Source organism: Pagrus pagrus (assembly GCF_965226575.1).
Source record: "Pagrus pagrus genome assembly, chromosome: 3".
Lineage (NCBI taxonomy): Eukaryota > Metazoa > Chordata > Actinopteri > Spariformes > Sparidae > Pagrus > Pagrus pagrus.
The window spans coordinates 17259082-17278654 of record NC_140187.1 but is presented as its reverse complement, the minus strand read 5'-3'; the positions used below and the strand labels follow the sequence as shown (position 1 = coordinate 17278654).

General features: G+C 40.4%; 2 protein-coding genes across 2 annotated transcripts; both read left to right on the top strand.

The window, feature by feature from the left end:
• The first annotated feature begins 1542 nt into the window (after window positions 1-1542).
• LOC311255077 (protein bicaudal D homolog 2-like) lies at window positions 1543-13273 on the top strand. The gene is made up of 8 exons (XM_084349255.1): window positions 1543-2083; window positions 6550-6762; window positions 7494-7646; window positions 7922-8368; window positions 8676-9665; window positions 9840-9991; window positions 10479-10710; window positions 12011-13273. The coding sequence occupies exons 1-8, from the start codon at window positions 1844-1846 to the stop codon at window positions 12011-12013; spliced, it is 2430 nt and encodes an 809-aa protein (XP_084205381.1). The 5' UTR covers window positions 1543-1843; the 3' UTR covers window positions 12014-13273.
• A 1151-nt stretch (window positions 13274-14424) lies between these two features.
• Window positions 14425-19570, top strand: card19 (caspase recruitment domain family, member 19). The gene is made up of 6 exons (XM_084350000.1): window positions 14425-14483; window positions 14972-15111; window positions 16216-16372; window positions 16473-16532; window positions 16768-16833; window positions 16969-19570. The coding sequence occupies exons 1-6, from the start codon at window positions 14477-14479 to the stop codon at window positions 17076-17078; spliced, it is 540 nt and encodes a 179-aa protein (XP_084206126.1). The 5' UTR covers window positions 14425-14476; the 3' UTR covers window positions 17079-19570.
• Window positions 19571-19573: the final 3 nt, after the last annotated feature.

Sequence of the window (19573 nt, the reverse complement as noted above, 5' to 3'; positions counted from 1 at the left end):
AGGGGCAGTCGGGACACTGGTAGACAACTTTGCTGAGTGGTCCGAACAGAATCACCTGAGACTGAATGTCAACAAGACCAGAGAGATGGTGATTTACTTCAGGAGGAAGAAGATGCCTTCACAGCCACTACGGATCAGGGGGGAGGCGGTGGAAGAGGTGGACGACTACAAGTACCTGGGAGTGGTGATCGACAACAGACTGGACTGGAAAACTAATACCGAGGCTATGTACAAGAAGGGGATGAGCAGACTCTATTTCCTGAGGAAGCTGAGATCCTTCAACGTGTGCAGCAAGATGTTGGAGATCTTCTACCAGTCTGTTGTTGCCAGCGCCATTTTCTTTGCTGCTGTGTGTTGGGGCAGCAGCATCAGAGCCAGCGACACTAACAGACTTGATAAAATCATCAAGAAGGCTGGCTCTGTACTTGGTCTCAGGCTGGACTCTTTTGAGACCATGGTGGAGAGGAGAATGCTGAAGAAGCTTTTATCCATCATGGACAATGATCAGCACCCTCTCCATCACAGTCACAGTAGACAGGCAGCGGAGTACCTTCTCTCACAGGCTGCTTCAGCTCCGCTGTCGAAGGGACAGATACAGGAAATCTTTCCTGCCACATGCCATCACACCATACAATAACAGCTAAGACTCTGGTCATAACATACAGTCTCTACGCACTTTATATGTCTGTACACTGTTCTGCACCTCATCTGTTCACTGCACCTTATATTTTATTTTGCACCACAATCAATACTGCTCATTTATACATCAATACTGCTTATTTACACATTTTTATACATATTTTTTATATATATACATTTTATATTACATTTTATATTGCTATGTTAATATGTCTAGGTTGTTCTTTTTATTTCATTGTGTTGTCATTGTCTCTGTGTGTAATGCTGCTGCTACACTTTAATTTCCCAGTTTGGGATCAATAAAGTATATCTATCTATCTATCCATCCATCTATCTATCTATCTATCTATCTATCTATCTATCTATCTATCTATCTATCTATCTAGACAATTAATTAATTAATGTTGTGACAGTCAGTTTATCTGCAAATGTTTGGATATTGATTAATCGTGTAAGTTGTTACATTATAGAAAAATATCAAATATTTGATGACCCCACCCTGCTTTTCGGCATTAAAATAATTTAAAATTAAATATTGGGGGGGTTGTTTGTCAGATAAAAATAGGCTCTGGTAGTTTCTAATGGGATGATTTTTTTAACATGCAAAATTAATTAGTTAGTCAGAAAATATTTCATTATTAATAATGAAAATTAGTATCTTTGCAGCCATGTACACAAACTGTGTCTTTAATAATTTAAGCACAGTGTCTGTCTCGTTGACATGGTTGTAGTTCATTAACACGTCTCTAGATGGCAGTGTTGTATTGACATCTGCAGGAGGTTGCCGAATCCTAGCTAAACCTGCGCAATGCATTCTGGTACTTGAAGTCAATATGCTTACTGGGCTACGCCAACGTTGGGATTCTCACGTTCAACTGAAAACTACATTTCCCTTCCCATTTACACAGATTTGAATGCCGTTCAGGGGCAGCTTTTTCCAATCGATGATCTCAACTGAAGTTTCCTCCGTCAGCTTCATGAAGAGGCTCAAGAAACTCCTCGAGAATGACAAAAGTGTCGTCTAGGTTGAGCATTGTCGAAGTCTGTGGCGGGAAAAGGCAAAATGAACTAAACGCCATTTAAGTCCTGACAATGCGGTTCAAACAAAGAAGGCAGTGATTTGCGGTCTCGGTGGTTTTCTCTGCTGCTCCTGTTAGCCAGGGCTGGGTCCCGTTACAGTTGTGAGTCGGCGAGGCTCACCAAGATGTCCATGGAGGAGCAGGAATATGCCGAAGCGGTACTGGTGACAGAGGCCGGGCCGCAGTGGCTTCGAGTCGAGGTCGAGCGTCTCACCCGGGAGCTCCGAGAGACGACCCACGAGAAGATCCAGGCGGCGGAGTACGGGCTGGCGGTGCTGGAAGAGAAACAGCAGCTCAAGCAGCGATTTGATGAGTTGGAGACGGAGTACGAGACGGTCCGACATGAGCTGGATCAGCTGAAGGAGGTAACCTCGGGTCATAGCCACGCAGACAGACACCTTACAACATGTACTGGTACTGGTGTCTGAATGTGGACGCTCGCCATGTATAAAATGCCCTATTAGCAGCCCGTTAAGAGATACTAATTTGGGGCAGCAGCGGTAAACACTCAGACAAACAGTCTCTAATCAGAACCATCATTACATTATGTAAGCTATCAATCATGATCCAGGCTGCTCTGAGGCTCAGCCATAACTTTAAAGTGCCATAAAGTGTATATTAATTAGCTCGACTCTTGGTTGTAAGCTTGTGACAGATTGCTATTGACTGCGTAATATAAGCATATAAACATTATGGCTCAATGCTTTCCTGGTATTTATGGATACAGATTGATATTTCTTTTAGGTACAGTAACTTCTTGCCCGCACTTGCTCCTCTTGCTGTGTAATCAAGGCCTTCAAATCAGACGTCTGCAGCTGCAAGAGTGTATCATATTTACATGCCTATGTGGCCAACCTGGTGTTGGTTTATTGGGTCTAAAAGTAGCTGGAAGGGTCAGGCTGCAGTAGAAAATAAATGTGTTTCAAACTTGTTTTGCCGTTCAGTGTTTTTTGTGGATCCCGAGTAAGGATCTACAGATATTGTTTTTTCAAGCCCCATACTGATAACTAGTAATCAAAGTGATCGTCAATCAATATTTGGATACGATATACATAGGCAGCAAAAGTGAAGGCCATGGTGTGAAAATTGAGAATGACCAGTACTAAGTACTATTCACATAAGTACTGTACTAAAGTAACATTTTGAGATACTTTACTTCAGAATTTCCATTTTCTGTTACTCTATACTTCAACTCTTCTACATTTATCTGATAACTTTAAGAGATACACCGATTACCGGCCCTGCGATTTTTCTGACAGATTGCCGATAAAATGAACTAAGTTTAAAATGTGCAACATGCTCTTACCCAATGTCCCACCTACAACAATATGCGATTAATAATCTGAATTAGTAGCCTATAAACACTGAATAATCTGAATGTGCAAAGTTACTATTAACTAAATGTGTCAAATAAATGTAGTGGAGAGGATATATAAGAAGCAGAAAATGGAGATACAGGTAAAGTACCTGAAAATTGTACTTAAGAACTGAACTTTTACAAAATTTTACTTATGTTTATTCCATCATTTTGTTCGAAATTTTGGCACAAAGAGTTTAATTTTTACTGCAAATGAATATCAGTCCCACGTATTTGATACCAGTCTTGATTTCTAAGTATCGGTATCTGCCCTGAAAAAGCCATATTGGTCAACCCCTAAACTTTTGTTGCTTAATTACCTTGTAGGTTCAGATTATTCAGGGTTCATAGGCACTTACTTGTGACATGTAACAAGCAGATAGTGTTGTGGATGGGACATTGAGTAGTGAGGCCGCAGAGAGGTGACTTCAGACAAAGGACGGTTGCTGAATCATAGCCAAAGCATTGCCTTTTAAAAAATATAATTTATTTTATTGGCAAGCGGACTCAAAAAGCACCGATACCGCAAATCAGAAAAATGCTAAATATCGTCCTAATTGGCCTGTGAATTCCTGCTTATTAGCTGCCACCTTTTGGGATTTGTCAGTATAGTTAAGAAGAGACCTTAGTTCACAAGGCAAGGAGGTTTTCATCTGTCATCATTAATGAATTCAGCTGCCCGAGACTCGTTTTACCCAGCTCATTTCAGCATTAAGATGTTATGACTTTAAGCCAAGCTGTTGTCAGGGAATCTCTCCTCGCCTCCATTATGAGCCTGACACCTGTGGAGTAATTTAATTCTCACTAAGCAAATGCTGTGTCCTTCCCTTTCTTTTTTAATATGGTAATCTGAGACATCAGCCATTGATTTCTGAAGGGATGGTTTGAAGTTTGGGTGTACCATTTGCTGCCATCTGAGACAGTTATCTGAGGACAAAAAATTGCTAAATTGGTGGATGAGGAAGAGCGTGGGCAAAACTGAGATCAAGACACCGGTCAGTTAAACAAACACAGGTCAAAATGTACAATTTCATACATATGGTCTTTATATCTTCTTCATAAATCAGTGATTTTTAAAAATTTCCTCAACAAAAGACATAAGAAGAAGTTACATTAGCTACTGAGATCCTAACTTGTGGGAAATGTTGACTGTGTCTCCAGAGAGAACTTGGGTTTTCCCTTCTGTTTTCAGAGTTTACGTGCATCTAGTTTATAAACCTTTAGAGGAACTGTGTCTTAAGACCACTTCCACATTGGCGTCAGCATGCAGCAGTTATAGCCGCTCACTCTTAATAATTTAGTGTATTCGGATACTTCACTGTGTGGTATTTCTGGTAGCTAGAAGGCCATAAAAGTGTAATATCGTGAGATCACTGCTCTGAGTAAAGAACAAGATAGACTCAGAGTAGTCAGTCTTTTCCTTAGCTGTCAAAAAGCCTTTGTTTATTTTCTAGATGTCACAACATTTTACTATTGTTATACTGATTGAGTCCAATTTTCAGTTAGGGCTCCACCTAAGGCTTATTTTCTAAATGATTATTCAGTTGTTTATAATTTCAGTTAATCGAGTAATCGTTGGGTCTATGAAATGTCACAAAATAGAGAAAGCTGCCCGTTATTTCCCACCGCCCAAGGTCATGTATTCAGATCGCTTGTTTTATTTGACCAACAGTCTAAATCTTAAATGCAATCAGATTACTATCGTGTATGACAAGGAAAACCATCAAATTCCCACACTGAATCAATCGATTACGTGTCCAGTCTGAATGAGGAACTGACGTGTGTCCTCCGTGGGTCTTCCACTGACTTATTCTCAGTTGTACGTTGATGGTGATTTTTGTCCGCATTGCTTAATTCACGATGTAGATCACAGTCCACTCATTGTTTGACTCATTGTTTGACTCATTGTTGGAGTCACTCTCCTGGTATCTCATGATTCTGAGCGCTGCTTCTCTCTTTAGTCGAGTGTGTCACAGAGGCTGATGTAGGAAAAGAAACAATCCATCAGCGCTCACTGTGCTCATTAAGCTATAGATCAATTCCCCTCACGACTGACCACACGTGTTATACATACAAATTTGTTTAACTGGAAACTACTGAGGAATAAAAGGCGGGGTCAGATGCCAGTGGAGACCTTCAGCTCTGTGGTGGCTCTCAGGACTTTCTTGGACGGGAGTTGTTACATCACCAGTTCAGCTCAGTGTCTGTGTGTGTTGGCTGGATGTCTAAAAGCTTTTAAGTCAGTTGACTGTGAGAATCTGACATCGGCCTGTTCATCCTATGAACTATTAATGTGTTGTCCTAACTCTGTAAGTTCTGTCAACTTAACTTAAGCCTAAGCACAATCATAGCCACCTCCATTAGACCCACCTCTCCGCTATGGAAAGATTTTTATAGGACCCAAGAGTCGATGCATTTGTGTCGTCAGTTCCCCCTGCATTTTCTGGAGTTGTGTTGCAATGTGGGATTAGGTTTGATAAGAATTAAAAATAACTGACTTTTTGTCTTTAAGTTTTAGTACATTAAGATTTATTTGATAGATTTTTGGTAAATGATCATGAATTTTGTTCTTTTTTGAGATGTCTGGGAGTTCTAACCTTCAAGCTGCATATCACAAACAAGTGCTGTAAATCAGCTGTTAAATTAAGGTAACGTTTGGGTATAAGGAAAGGAAGCGTTTTGCAGAACTTGTGATGTGATCAAGTGATGCTTAACTCGTGATTGAACGCTGTAGTATGAAAATATTTTCAAGTTATTTTGTTAAGGTTTGTTCGGGGCTTGTGACAGTCACTCTGATTGAATTATTGTATCAAGAAAAGGGCAGTCATGGCAAAACTCACATAAATGTCTGCAGAGGTGGGCAGTAACAAAGACTAAATAGTTTGTTACTGCACTTAAGTCAATTTTTCAGGTGTCTATTTATTTTTCTGAACTTTTTACTCTTAATCTCGACATTTTAACACAAATATCTGTACTTTCTACACACTCACATTCTCAAAACAGTTTATTTTCTTTTGGTCAGCTAATCATTTATTCCACTGACGATGCTGTGGTAGTCTGGAGTCAGATTTTCAAGACAGATCAAACTGAATAAAATGTTTTTTGTTTTTTTTTCTTTGGTATCCGAATGTGGATTGGCAGACAGCAGACTCCAGTTGTCTCCAGCTTGTCAAATGAATATGACAGAGTGATGCAGTTCAAAGTCAGTCAGTGCTTGCAATCTTTTTCCATGCTGGATGCCATGGAGTTACATCATGATATAAGGGTGACACAGCACTTGTGACTTAAAGGTCTTCTGAGGTATAAATGACCAGTAATAAATGCAGTGAATGACATGCCCCCAGGTATTTAAAAAAACCTGTTTGGATAAGCAAAGCCTTATCTTATCACCAGTGATTATCCTGCTCGTACTTGTGGTTATGTGTGTGTGTCAGTATTTTGCCCCTGATGTTTGTTCTTCCTGTGTTTCCCCAGGCCTTCGGACAAGCTTACTCAACCCACAAAAAGGTGGCAGCAGATGGGGAAAGCAGGGAAGAGTCACTGATCCTGGAGTCGGCCAGTAAGGAGGCCCTGTACCAGCAGAAGATCCTAGAGTTGCAGAATGAGCTCCGACAGGCCAAAGTCTCCTTCAGCGGTGTGCAGGCTGAAAATGAGCGCCTGTCGTCCATCTCGCTGGAGTTGAGAGAGGTGATCATTTCATTATACGATTATTACACAGCATTACCTTTAAAGCCCGTATATATCAATGACACGTTGATCTTATAGGCTAGATCGTTTTTATGTGTATGTCTGATATGTTAACCTGACGTTGTCGACAAACAGCCCCACCACTTACATCTGTGTTGAGTTACGTGTGTTTTTTTAATAGTAGCCTTTTATGTGGTAAAGCTGTGGAAACTTTAAATGTCTTTCCCTAAATCAAATGTGAATTTGTTAGTTTCAAGTACATTCATGTTCACAGGGCTTGTGCTGAGCCTCAGTTACAATTTAATGTAAATAGGATGAAAGAGGCAAAGTTAATGGAAGTTTTGACGAAGACATGGGGCCCAGACCATCACCACTAGTTGTTAGGGTGAGTTGTGAGAGAGTCGAAGTTTGTGCTTGTAGTGGGGGGAGGGTCAGTTAGCAGGACTGCAGTGAAACCAGCAGGAAAGATGATGTAATGTTCCGCTGTGAGTGACACAAAGGATGTCCTCCGCCAGGGCTCTGTCTCTGTAGCATGGAGCGGTAAGTGGACCATGTACTCCTTCCGTCATTACATTTGCCTGCCAAAGTCTTGACCTTGTGATATGTGAAACATGCTGACACCCTGATCCTCATTTCTCTCACAGTGGCCAGACAGTTGTAAGGATGTAGTTTGCACAGCCTGGTTGTTTTTCTTTTCTAACTGTGATAATAAACATTTATTTTTATTTCAGAGCTCAGAGCTGGCAGAGCTGCAGCGTGGTCAGCTGCGTGATGACATCAGAGAGTACAAGGTGCGGGAGGCTCGTCTGCTGCAGGACTACAGCGAGCTGGAGGAGGAGAACATCTCTCTTCAGAAACAAGTGTCTGTACTGAGACAGAACCAGGTGAGCTGAAGAAGACAGAACTTGACACTCACTGTGTTACACATCACAATCCTGAAAAATAGTCACCCTTTTATGCCTCAAACTAGGTATATTAATGTATGTGGTTCTGATATAACCACACAATCATTGGTTCATGGTTCCTGTTCATCAAAACAAGTGTTTTTTTTTAATTTACAGGTTTTACATAGATTTGAGGCCTAATAGAGAAACGACAGTGGACACATATCATTTGAGGAAAATTGACATCCTTGTTTATATTTTTACCATCTGCTTAGGTGGAATATGAAGGTCTAAAGCATGAGATCCGCCGTCTGGAGGAGGACTCCCAGTGCCTACACAGCCAGCTGGAGGAAGCCATGCGTCTGAGAGAAATCGCTGAGCGACAGCTAACAGAGGCCCTGGAAACGATTAAAACAGAGCGTGAGCAAAAGGCCACCTTGCGCAAGGAGCTCTCCCACTATATGACCATCGGCGGCTCTGTGTACAACAGCTCTTTCAACATCTCCATCGACAACCTAAAAACCCATGATGATTCCTCTGCCGCCACCGAGCCTGACAACGATGATCTGATCAGAGGCTTTGAAAATGGCTTGATCAAAATGGGCGAAGGTGATGAAAACAAGAGAGGAGAGGCTTTCAAGCCTGCTCCCAGCCTGGTGGACGACCTGCTGAGTGAGCTCAACATCTCCGAGATCCAGAAACTGAAACAACAGCTTGGGCAGGTATGAAGACCATGAGATGCTTTTTGCAGGCTGGCATGTTTGTAACACAGTCACTCAAAAGCAGATTACACTTTAGCTAAAAGTTTAGGGTTGGTTCTGAAGTTATTTGATGTATTTTGCCAATGTCACAACATGTTGTTTGTTCAAAATGTTACTGCATAAGAGCTATACAGTTGACACAGTCTGAGATTTAACTGTCCTTACATGTGAGAATAGAAGAATCTATGTTGCTCACAGTGTATCTACATGGTTATCGATCATCTATGGCTATATCAATTGCTTATGCATTTTTACATTTGTATGTTAGGTGGAGCGGGAGAAGATGGCCTTGATCAACTCTCTCCAGGAGAGCCAGAAACATCTGGAACAGGCCTATGGTACTGTGTCTGAGCAAAAGGAGACTGTCAACAGGCTGACCGAGAACCTCAGCGCAATGAGGAAACTTCAGGCCAGTAAGGAGCGCCAGTCTGCCCTCGACAGTGAAAAAGACCGGGACAGCCATGACGACGGAGACTACTACGAGCTGGACATCAACGGACCGGAGATCCTGCAGTGTAAATACACCGTGGCCGTGTCTGAAGCTGGGGAGCTGAGGCAGGAGCTGAAGACTGTGAGGGCAAAGTACGATGAGTGTCGAACCCAGTATGAAGACGAGCGAGCACGGCTGGATAGCGACGTCCATGAGTTGAGGTCCAGGTTGGCGTCCCTGGAGAAGACCAGCCAGGCAGATAAAGCAGAAGTGGCTCGCCTGGAGAAGGAGCTCCGTCTGGTCAGTGAAACTGCAGGAGAATCACTCGGCAGCCTCAATGTGGCCCAGGATGAGCTCATAACTTTCAGTGAAGAGCTGGCCAATCTCTACAACCACGTGTGTATGTGCAACAATGAGACCCCTAACCGTGTCATGCTCGACTACTACAAGCAAGGCAAGGCCATAGTAAGAAGAGGGCAAGAAGGGAAGGAGCACCAGTCTTCAGTGCTTCTCACTAATGGGCTGATCAGTGAGACTGAAATGAAAAAGTCTAACTCCAGCAGCACTCCTGCTCCAGAGCATCGGCCAGAACCCATGAACATCTATAACCTCGTAGCTATCATCAGGGACCAGATCTGCCACCTGCAGCAGGCAGTGGACCGCACCACAGAGCTGTCGCGTCAGAGACTCGCGAACCTGGAGCTGAGCACGGTGGCAGACAAGGACAAAGAGGCTTGCATGGGAGAGATCCTCAAACTGAAGTCCCTGCTGAGCACCAAAAGGGAACAGATCGCCACGCTCAGAGCTGTGCTCAAGGCCAACAAACAGGTCAGGACACCACTCAGTGTGTGTATGCATGCCTGCTGTGTATGTCTCTCTGAGGAAGGATGTTCATTGTTTCTCAAACTGTCCAATAGAAAAGGCTTTAGCTTAAAATAACCACTGAGTTTAGACCTGAAACGCATGAAATAGATAATGATAATGAGATCTTCTTCCCTTTAGACGGCTGAGGTTGCTCTGGCCAACCTGAAGAGTAAGTACGACAGTGAGAAGGGCATGGTGACTGAGACGATGATGAAGCTCCGCAATGAACTAAAGGCTCTGAAAGAGGATGCTGCTACGTTCTCCTCTCTTCGAGCCATGTTTGCTACAAGGTATGATTATACATAATCATCGGTTTACATTTCTTTCCTGACAAACATGAAATGAACCATCATGTTACATCCTGGTGGCGAGGTGGTCCAGGGCTCACACCATGATGTACGACTGTGTTTGTTAGGAAGAGGGAACATAAATAATTTATATCAAACATATAAATCTTTAGATCCCGTCAATTCTGCCTCTTTTCAGCATCTTTTTCTTGTAGTGGAAAGAAAATTCTAAGTTTTCGTGCATATTCTGCATGACTGTTTTGCCTGAGTGTCTGTCTATGTCTGCGAGAAAGACACAAAGCATTGTGGGAACAGTCTGATGTAATACTTGTGCGAGTCAGCTAGCAGGGAACTCATCCTCCCATCTGGAAAATGCTGTCTGGGGAATGGAGAAAACATGTGACAGCAGCAGCACTTCAAAGGCTCATTGCTCCACCTGCTGGAAATAATGTGCATCTCTCGTTTCTTCTTATTCCTCGCTTTCTCTCAGGTGTGACGAGTATGTGACCCAGCTGGACGACATGCAGAGGCAGCTGGCTGCTGCTGAGGATGAGAAGAAGACCCTGAATTCTCTGTTGCGTATGGCCATCCAGCAGAAGCTGGCCTTAACGCAGCGCCTGGAGGACTTGGAGTTCGACCATGAGCAGGCGCGTCGCAAAAGCGCCACAGCGGCAGGAGGCAAGGGGAAAACAAAGGGCAAGGGAGCCGCTTCCAACCATCATGTAAGTTGGAGGCTGTACTGCAGAACCTATTCTGAGCTACAAAGCATCAGCAGAGGCCCTGGGTTCTTCTGCAAGGTTTTATTTGGCCTTTTAAAACTTTTATATCTACGTTTGCAGGATTTGCATCTCTCTAAGGCTTTGCATGCACTCATTTTGTCTAACACTATGCTCTCTGCTTTTGTAGCCATTATTCATCTAATAAAATATTTATATCACACTAAGAAATACTTCTTAACGCTATAGTATAGTTGTTTTCAGAATAAAATTAATATATAGAATCTATTCCGTTGGCACAGGGAAAGCATAAATCCAAGCATGGAGCTTAAGTCTTATTCTCCGTAAGATATTTATATCATTTGGCCCGAGAACAACATGAAACTGGAAACCTACGTGCTAATTTTAATTCAACTGCCATTTGATTCCAGGCTGCATCCCTCAAATTCAAGTATAAGCAGGTATAATTGATCATGGAAAGTACCAAGTCTTCATCAGTGTTTGAGTTCTGTAATATGTTAGGGTGCTGGTGAATCATTTTGGGGGTGGAGGTTGCAGTGAGGATCGTGCTACACATAATGAAGAAAGCATGAGGTGACAAAGCGTTGTAGCCTTTCTGAAGAGTTTGCCACAAGAGGTCACTAGTTTTGTGTTATACACTGTTTATATTGTATTTTTAGAATTTTATGACATGATATGTTACGACAGAAATCTGACAACATTTTTAGATATACAAACCTAAACCTCAGTCCCAACAATTGTAGTAGAAATGTTGTCTAGTAGAAATGTTGTCTAACTTCTCAATTCTTGAGGAAAATTCATCTCTTTGTAATCTCAGTGCAACTGTTTTTTGTCTCACTGGTCTAAAACAGCTTGTGAGAAATTGATAACAAAAAAAATAAGTGATTGTACTGTGAACTGTGAATTTAGGTTCAAAACAAAAACAACAAACTAAATTGTCTGCATGAATATTTTTAGTTTTTGCTACAATAATCATGTTTTTCCACTACAAATAAGAAGCTTTTCTTTATATTCTCTATTTCCTTTCAAGTTTACATTAAACTTTTTACCTCACTCTTATTCTAACACAAATCTTTGTCTTTTTGTCTTGAGTGACTCACTGACTCACTCGCCTGCATGCATAACACACCTCAATCCTCTGCTTCCTGCAAGCCTCTAACTTTCCTCACTGCTAACTTTTAATTTACTTTATTAATAAACTCCATCTCACTAATGAAGTGGAAATTGAAATTCAATCAACAATCAATTAAATGTGATTTTCCTGTTTTATCTTTCCCATTTGCAGTAAATCTATGATGCCAAGTGTCCTTAAGGAGGTCCGTCAGTGTCTGTGACACAGTCACCTGTGCTCCTGGTTCCTTCACTTTCTAATCACGGTCCGATTCATGTTATCGTTAACACAAGAATAAATCCAACAGTATGTTTTATAGTGCCAAAACACGTATGTGGAGAAAAAAACCCTTTGACTGCATAAAGAATGACTCATCGCATCAGCTGCCCACTGCAGTCCCTTCAGTCTTCCAACAATATGCACCACTATCATTACTGAAAAAGAGGAAGAATCAAGATGGGTGTTGTGCTGATTACTCATTGCCTGTGTTACCCTGACTGAGCACTTAGGTGATTCCCCTTTCTTTCTAAAATCATACTAATGTTTCAAGTATCGCACAATGTTTTTACTGGATGTGCATGTTTATCTGACAGATTCATGACGACATTTGAAGTGACTCCAACATGTTTTATCTGTATTTATTTCATAGCAACAAAATCAGAGATTATTCTTTTAATCTTTTAAAACCAGACCTTTCATCCAGCTGGTTGAAATCAAACAAAAGAGAGGAAATACGTTTTTCTGCCTTGGTTTTTTTTCTTTTGGCCTTAGATTTAGAGGTGCCTTTTTGACAGCCACATAGATCTCCTGTTTATTTTCACTATATAATCCTGCAAATATGGAGCTTCATATTCAGGGTCTTAACTAGATTTTGTATAATTTGGCTGCTCCTTTGTACACATGGCAGAGCTGTTACAAATTAAAAGTATGCTTGTTGTGACTAAGGAAAAGTATTAATGCCAAGCTTATTTAAAGATGTCTAAGTTAAGGTCAGATGTTAATAGTATTCATAAACTTTATTCATGAAGGAGTGTTTTTTTTAATGTCATTGTTTTAATACTACTTTTTGTAAACATTTGAGTCCATTGTCTGCAAACAATAAGCCTGCTTTGTGTGTTTTGTGTATACAAGTGCAATTTGCAAACATGACAAGGAAAAAAAACTAAATGTCTATGCTATGTGGAAATATTTTACACATTGTTGCTCACTTACTTGGTCCTAATTGATTTTATATGTTTTTACTATAACTGCAATTGTATTTATTTGACACTGTTCAGACTGCAGGATGTCATCATCCTTTTTGTTTTATAAAGGGAGCTTACGTGGGTGTCGACAAGACTGAACTTGTGGTAAAACACTAGCAAGATTTATGACTGTGGGCTACTGTCTGTGCTAACAGTTATGGCTGGTGATGAAATAAATCTAACTTTCACAGTACTGTAGTCATTGTTCTTTTTCATTTGAACATGAGTTAGCTACCATTCCACAGTAATTTGGACAATTGAATTATATTCTTTCACAGTAGAGAAATTTAAAAGATGCATAGTAATTTGAGAGCATCTGTGGTACAATTACAATCTGTGGAGGCCGAACCGTGGATCAGACTTGTCCCTGACCCATCGAGGCTTGGACACAGGACTTTAGGAGGTACCCTGTGGTGTCTGGCAACATTGGACAGATCAGTTGAGTCCTGGGGGTTGCGACGTGGGACCTCTGTGGGTAGCACTTGAGGCGTCCCACAGATGCTTGATCAGATTGAGATCTAGGGAATTTGGAGGCTGGGTTGAGATTTTGAGCTTTCTGTCACATTCCTTGGATCGTTCGTGAGCAGTTTTTGCGGTGGCAGGGCTCATTGTCCTGTTGGTGAGGGTCACTGCCATCAGACATTAGTGAGGTGATCCCTTGTGAGGGGATATACTTGGTCTGCAACAAAGTTTAGTTGGGTGGTGTGTGTCAAGTGGCATCTACATGAATGCCAGGACCCAAGGGTTCCCAGAGGAACATTGTGTTACAACGAGATGTTCACTTTTAACTTCAGTCAGTTTTAATGTTGTGGCTGATCTGTGTATTTTCTTTCTCTCTGAAACATATAGCTCATTAATCAGATAAATACAGGGTGCATACAAGAATTCCACATTATATGGAATATATAAAGTCATACAATAAAGGCCTCATGACTCACTATAATACCAAAAATATGTACATAATTAACGAGTAAAACAGAAACGACAGTTGTTTATTCTACAGTAATGTACTTAGTCTTAAAGGATCCATAGAGAGATCAAGTTATGCTTAAAATACATTTATATTGGGGATCTAAAAACACTGAAATTTAGCCATTCTGATATTAACAATTAAACATTTATTTTTACATTAAAATATGATTAAAATAGCTTTACCCCTTATTAAAACACGATACCCAGTTCTACACAACATAAATTACAGTATATCTATAAATTTAACTCATAAGGGTCAACATTAAAACAAGTAGCCTAGCTTAGCCTTTGCTACATTCATTTCCATTTCCGGTAAAAAGGAAAGTGTGTTTTTCCTTTTTGGAAGACGTTGACGTAAGCCCCTCCCTCCCAGCGAGGTGACGTAAGAGGGCGTGTCCAAACAAAGGACAGAGCGGACTCCACAATGGGAGGTTTGTGTCTTTCTTTAACTAGAAATAACCTTCATTTTTACCAGCTAGTAATCCTTCTGTTTGAATTTTTTAGCGTCTTCCCGTCTGGTCCAAATCACAAACATGACCACTGCCCTATTATCGAGCTGAAAAGTTGCTTCGCGTTGCCAAAGACAATGTAACGTCTCACTCTGCGTCCTGTTGAGCTTTCTGAAAACTTTCTTACCACGTCTGAGACTATTAAGGGTCTTGTTTTTGAAATGGCGGTCAACGTGCAAGTTAAATAAAGTGTTTTTTCGCTTCATTCCCGATCCTTCATGCCTTCATACTCCTCCCCTGCCACAGTTACGAGGAAAGACTGTCCAATTTACACTCAGTAGCCTGTATGGATATGCAAGCTGACGTCCCCTTCCATTGACATAGCTAACCCATTAGTCAGTGTGTGCTATGCTGGGGTCTTGCTCATGTACTTGTTAAACAACTCCTCTCCGCTCTGTTGCCATTCACAGACAGTTTTCGTGAGCAGCTGATAGAGGACAGCGCCTTCCTCAAAGCTGAGCGGAGATTGGACACAGAGCTGGTGGACAAAGTCATCCTTCAGCTCAACAGGATCTACCCACAGATCCTCTCAGACAAGGAGGCCACCAAAGTAAGTCCTCGTACACAAAGTAGCACAAGAATGACCCCTGTCAGTATCATACAAGCGTCTCTTATGTGGCCATATAATACCTGCTATTACTGGTGTGTCAGTTTGACAGCAGTCAATGCTGTAACCATGTTTGTCTTGTAGTTTAATCTTTAATGCATCATGTTCACACCCACAGTAGGTTTCCTATGCAAGATCTTAATCTGAAAAGTAATTAACAGGGAGGGGAATGTAATGGAGTAACACATACAGTATTTCAATATTTCCAACTGAATCGGAATGATAAAGTAGCATAAAATAAAAGTGCTCAAGGAAATAAGGTGTGCAAATACCTTAAAATCGTACTGAAAGGTGCCCCCATGTCGTTTTTTGGAAGAAATTTTAGAGAAAAAGAGGAAAAATCTTCATTTGTTGATTTTCATGACTGAATAAACAAACTGTCCTTGAAGAACAACAAAATTTCATATTGTTTTACGCTGTTTATGTAAGCAGGACCCTTCTAAGTAGTTACTGTTCTAGCATCAAACAATGTTTTGGAGACCTTATTCCCCTCCAGGACGACTTGTTTGTATGGAAATATATTATGTAATTATTTCCAAATTTGTATTATTACCTTATTAATATTGTAGATATTGACTTTCTAAATTAATTATTTTCCTCCAAACTACATAGTGCACCTTTAAAGTTTTGTACTCACTGACGTTGCTTGAATGAATTCACTTTTAGCTGTGTTGTATCATTGCATGTAAAATTACAGATATATAAGCCTGATGGCGTCTTGACATTTCTTGACACATACATTCACTATCTGGATGTTATGTAGTCAAATAAAAAAATAAAGACTCTTACTTTTGAAGCACCTGGTAGGCTTGGTGCATGCAGCTCTTCTGGCCGTGAACAGAGGCTGTGGTTAAAAAAAAACTGTATCAAGGAAATGATGTAAATAACATGACAATAATAAAACATAATGCGACAACTCTTTGATATGAATAAATTCCTGTGGAGATGCTTCGTTCAGGCATGGGCTAGCTGTGTCAGCAAGCACCCCAGGAAAGATTATTTGCATTTGGAGGTTGAAAACTCTAAATCACTGTTATTGTTATCCAGTTCCGAAACTTGGACGTGCCCACTGGTGTTCGACTGGGTGAGCTCCTGACACACCTGCAGGGGAAAGGAGAGGAAGCGTGCAGGGAGTTTTACAGAGCTCTTCACCTGCATGTAGAGGAGGTGTACTACAGCTTACCCACACGGCTCCGCCTCAGAGGTTAGTCCCCCAAAACTCAAAACTGTTTCTCTGTATTGCAAGTGAGATATTTATGATGATGATTGTTCCACACACTGAAATGTATATGTCCTGTTTCCAGATTACTCAAATCCACTCAACTATCCACACGTCCATCAGAAATATGTTCTTAACGACAGAGGTAAGATGTTTTGTAAAAGGATTTATTGTCAGTGATTAAACTGTAACATGCTATTCCTACATGTGGCAAAACCAGAAAACTTTTTGCAGATGAGTTACTGATAACCTTCAATAATCACTAAATAAGGAATGGTTTGTGTGATTTAAACTATTTTCAGGCTCACAAGTGTGTCAGGTAATTATTTAGCGCTGACAAACACACCAGATAATGGATTACATTTATGTTGTTTTTCCAGGTTCCCTCTTCTTTCTGGGCTGTTTCAGTGTTGCAGTGGGAATGGCTTTCCTCTATTACTACAGTGGTCAGTACATTTTTTATTTAAAACATCACCTGACATTGAAATTGTGATATTGTCAGTGTAATTTACGAACTAATGTATATATATTGACTTTATTCTGTTAATCAGTGTTACTATGAAGCTGTCTTTGTTCTGCAGAGTCCAAATTGTCGGGAGGTAGCCGGGCCCTCGGGATGGCTGCTCTGGGTTTGAAAAGAAAAGCTCAGGAGGTCCTCATATGGTACACTGAAGAAAGCCTCATGAAGTAAAGGGTGACTCCAGGTGCTTCACCAGTGCTGCTCTTCTTAATGCTACTTGCACCAAAGCACAGCACAACATAGCTTTTCAAGAGCTGAATACTAATTTTGTACACAATTGTATATAATATTTTGCTTGGGATTTAAAATTAGAAAGATGGGGCAAATTCAGAGCTACATTTGACACTTTGCTCTTATTTCCTCATATTTTGTTGTTGTTGTACCTATTTAAGTGGGTTAAAAGGGATTGAATACACTCGAGGGATGATTACAGTTAAATCAAAAACATGTCGTCCTTGCTACTGTCTACAGATGTGGCAAAAAAAACACCTTTTACAAATCAACTAAAATGGAAACATACTGCATAATGACAAAATAAGGCATTTTAAATCACTACATATTAACATTTGGTGGTGCATTCTTATTTGTATAGGACGAGCATACATTTTCCAATTCATCAATATATTTTGCAGCAATATGATAATTATCCTTGAATGCACTAAGCAAGAATCTGCCTTTAATTTGCTTACTAACACTTTGGTATAAAGATTCAGGCCAGATTTATGATATTTAACGTTTTATATTTTGGTCCAGACAGCAGTCCATGTATGTGTGCTTGAGCCATTTAAGTTCATATATGTATATATATATATATATATATATATATATCATTTTCAAGCATACTGAAAAGACACATTTCAATTTCCTCCACGAGCTGATCAAGAAACCAAGGTGTCCAGGAGGCCAGCTGTTGGTAGAACATTACCGCCATCCTGTGGTCAAAAAGTGAACTACATCGCCACACACAGTCGGGCTGGTTTGTGCTGGTTTCATAAGAGCTTCCCGACACTCTGCAGCTATTATTAAGAGAAAAATACTATTTAAAATGTATTATCCAGGTATAATATGGAGCGGAGTCAGTATGAAGCCAGTTTAGACGATTTCATAAAGAGTGCCGCCTCCCGTGACCGCCTCTGCCAATGATATCCCGCTCTGCCAGCGCAGTGCATCATGGGTAGAGAGCTACAACCAAACCAAAAACATACAAATGTCGGATAAAGACGCGTAATAACAACGCCAATAATAACAGCGAGTAAATGCGTGTAAGCGAATCATATAAGCGCTGTGTTAGTAGATGCAACACTTGAAAACCCGGAAATTGCACCGCAAGTGAAACTATCTTGCGTAGTTCGGGATATATAGTGTGACGTTTCCCACAGTAATAGACGTGTTGTATGAAAGGAGAGAAGGTTAGCACTCCCCTTGACAAGGATGGAATTGGCCCTTGTGGCCATCAACACACATACGGTTAAGGCATTGCCACCTACTTCGTGGCATCTCTAACCAAATTTTTTTTTTCATCTGTTACATTAAGACTTTCTTTAAACGATGCCTTACTATGGCTCAACTTTATACGTACTTATCTCAAACAACATAATTTATCTCAACATCGAGCCTACTCTGAGACCGGAAGCATGCTGGATCTTTTCCCAGGGCTTTGTTTCCACTGGGTTGGGCAGGATGGAAAATTTTACTTTTCCTGTCTGACTGCAGCTTGGTCCGCTGCTGTCTCACAGTGAGTAGGAGGACTAGTTTGTGAGAGTGAACGTACATTTAAATGTTTATCATTTCCACCTTCAGCTATTGATAGCTATTGTATCCTACAGTGTGGGAATGTGTTTGTTCTTACTGTGCCTTTTTCGCTGACTGTATATTGAAAAGTTTGTTTCTAATATTTTAAATACAATGTCTGACAGTAAATGAATTTAACCCGCAATGACAAGCAGATACATTTTTATAACATTTCTCAGGCTGTTTGTAAACAATGTATAACAGAGAACGTAACAGTAACTATCACGATGGTGCTTTGTTTAACTGTATTTCTTAATGGTATGGTGGTCAAACTTCCGGAAATCAGAAGCCAATATCAGTTACACCTGGAAACATTTCTACAACTTGCATGATTTTTTCTTTGTATTCAACACTTTTGAGGCACTAAGTAGTTTTGGAGAAGATATTCAAACTCAGAGTTTTAATATTCACAATTAAACATTTTTTTTTCATCACTGAATAAATGAGCTGTTCTTAGAGGAAGATAAGGTCCACAGAACACCGTTTGAAGCAATAAAAGTGGCACACAGAAACAAAGTAAAACAGTATGAAATTGTGTTGTTCTTTAAGGTCAGTTTGTTTCGTCATGGAAATGACGAGTTTTAGTTTTTTCTTTAGGCATAAAAAAATCAGTCAGATGAAGATCTTTCTCTTCTGATTAAAACTTCTCCAAAACTAAACAGTGCACCTTTAGAGGAATACTGATATTTGATTTCTGATTTATTGTCCACTCATTAAGGTCCATTGCCTGACAGTGTGTAACCCTCACTGTGTACTGTGTTGTGTAAAAATGCCTTAAATGTAGAAGTGCCACAATTTGTAAGATTGAGACTTCTGTCTTTGTACAATAAAACAAAAAACTTATGATGAGAATAAACAGGACAATAAACACATCT

Coding starts and splice junctions, on each gene's coding strand:
- LOC311255077 (XM_084349255.1), top strand. CDS start 1,844: ATGTCCATGGAGGAGCAGGAATATGCCGAAGCGGTACTGGTGACAGAG. Junction 6,763..7,493: donor TCTCGCTGGAGTTGAGAGAG/GTGATCATTTCA, acceptor TTTTTATTTCAG/AGCTCAGAGCTGGCAGAGCT. Junction 9,666..9,839: donor TGCTCAAGGCCAACAAACAG/GTCAGGACACCA, acceptor TCTTCCCTTTAG/ACGGCTGAGGTTGCTCTGGC.
- card19 (XM_084350000.1), top strand. Junction 15,112..16,215: donor CAGACAAGGAGGCCACCAAA/GTAAGTCCTCGT, acceptor ATTGTTATCCAG/TTCCGAAACTTGGACGTGCC. Junction 16,834..16,968: donor TTTCCTCTATTACTACAGTG/GTCAGTACATTT, acceptor TTTGTTCTGCAG/AGTCCAAATTGTCGGGAGGT.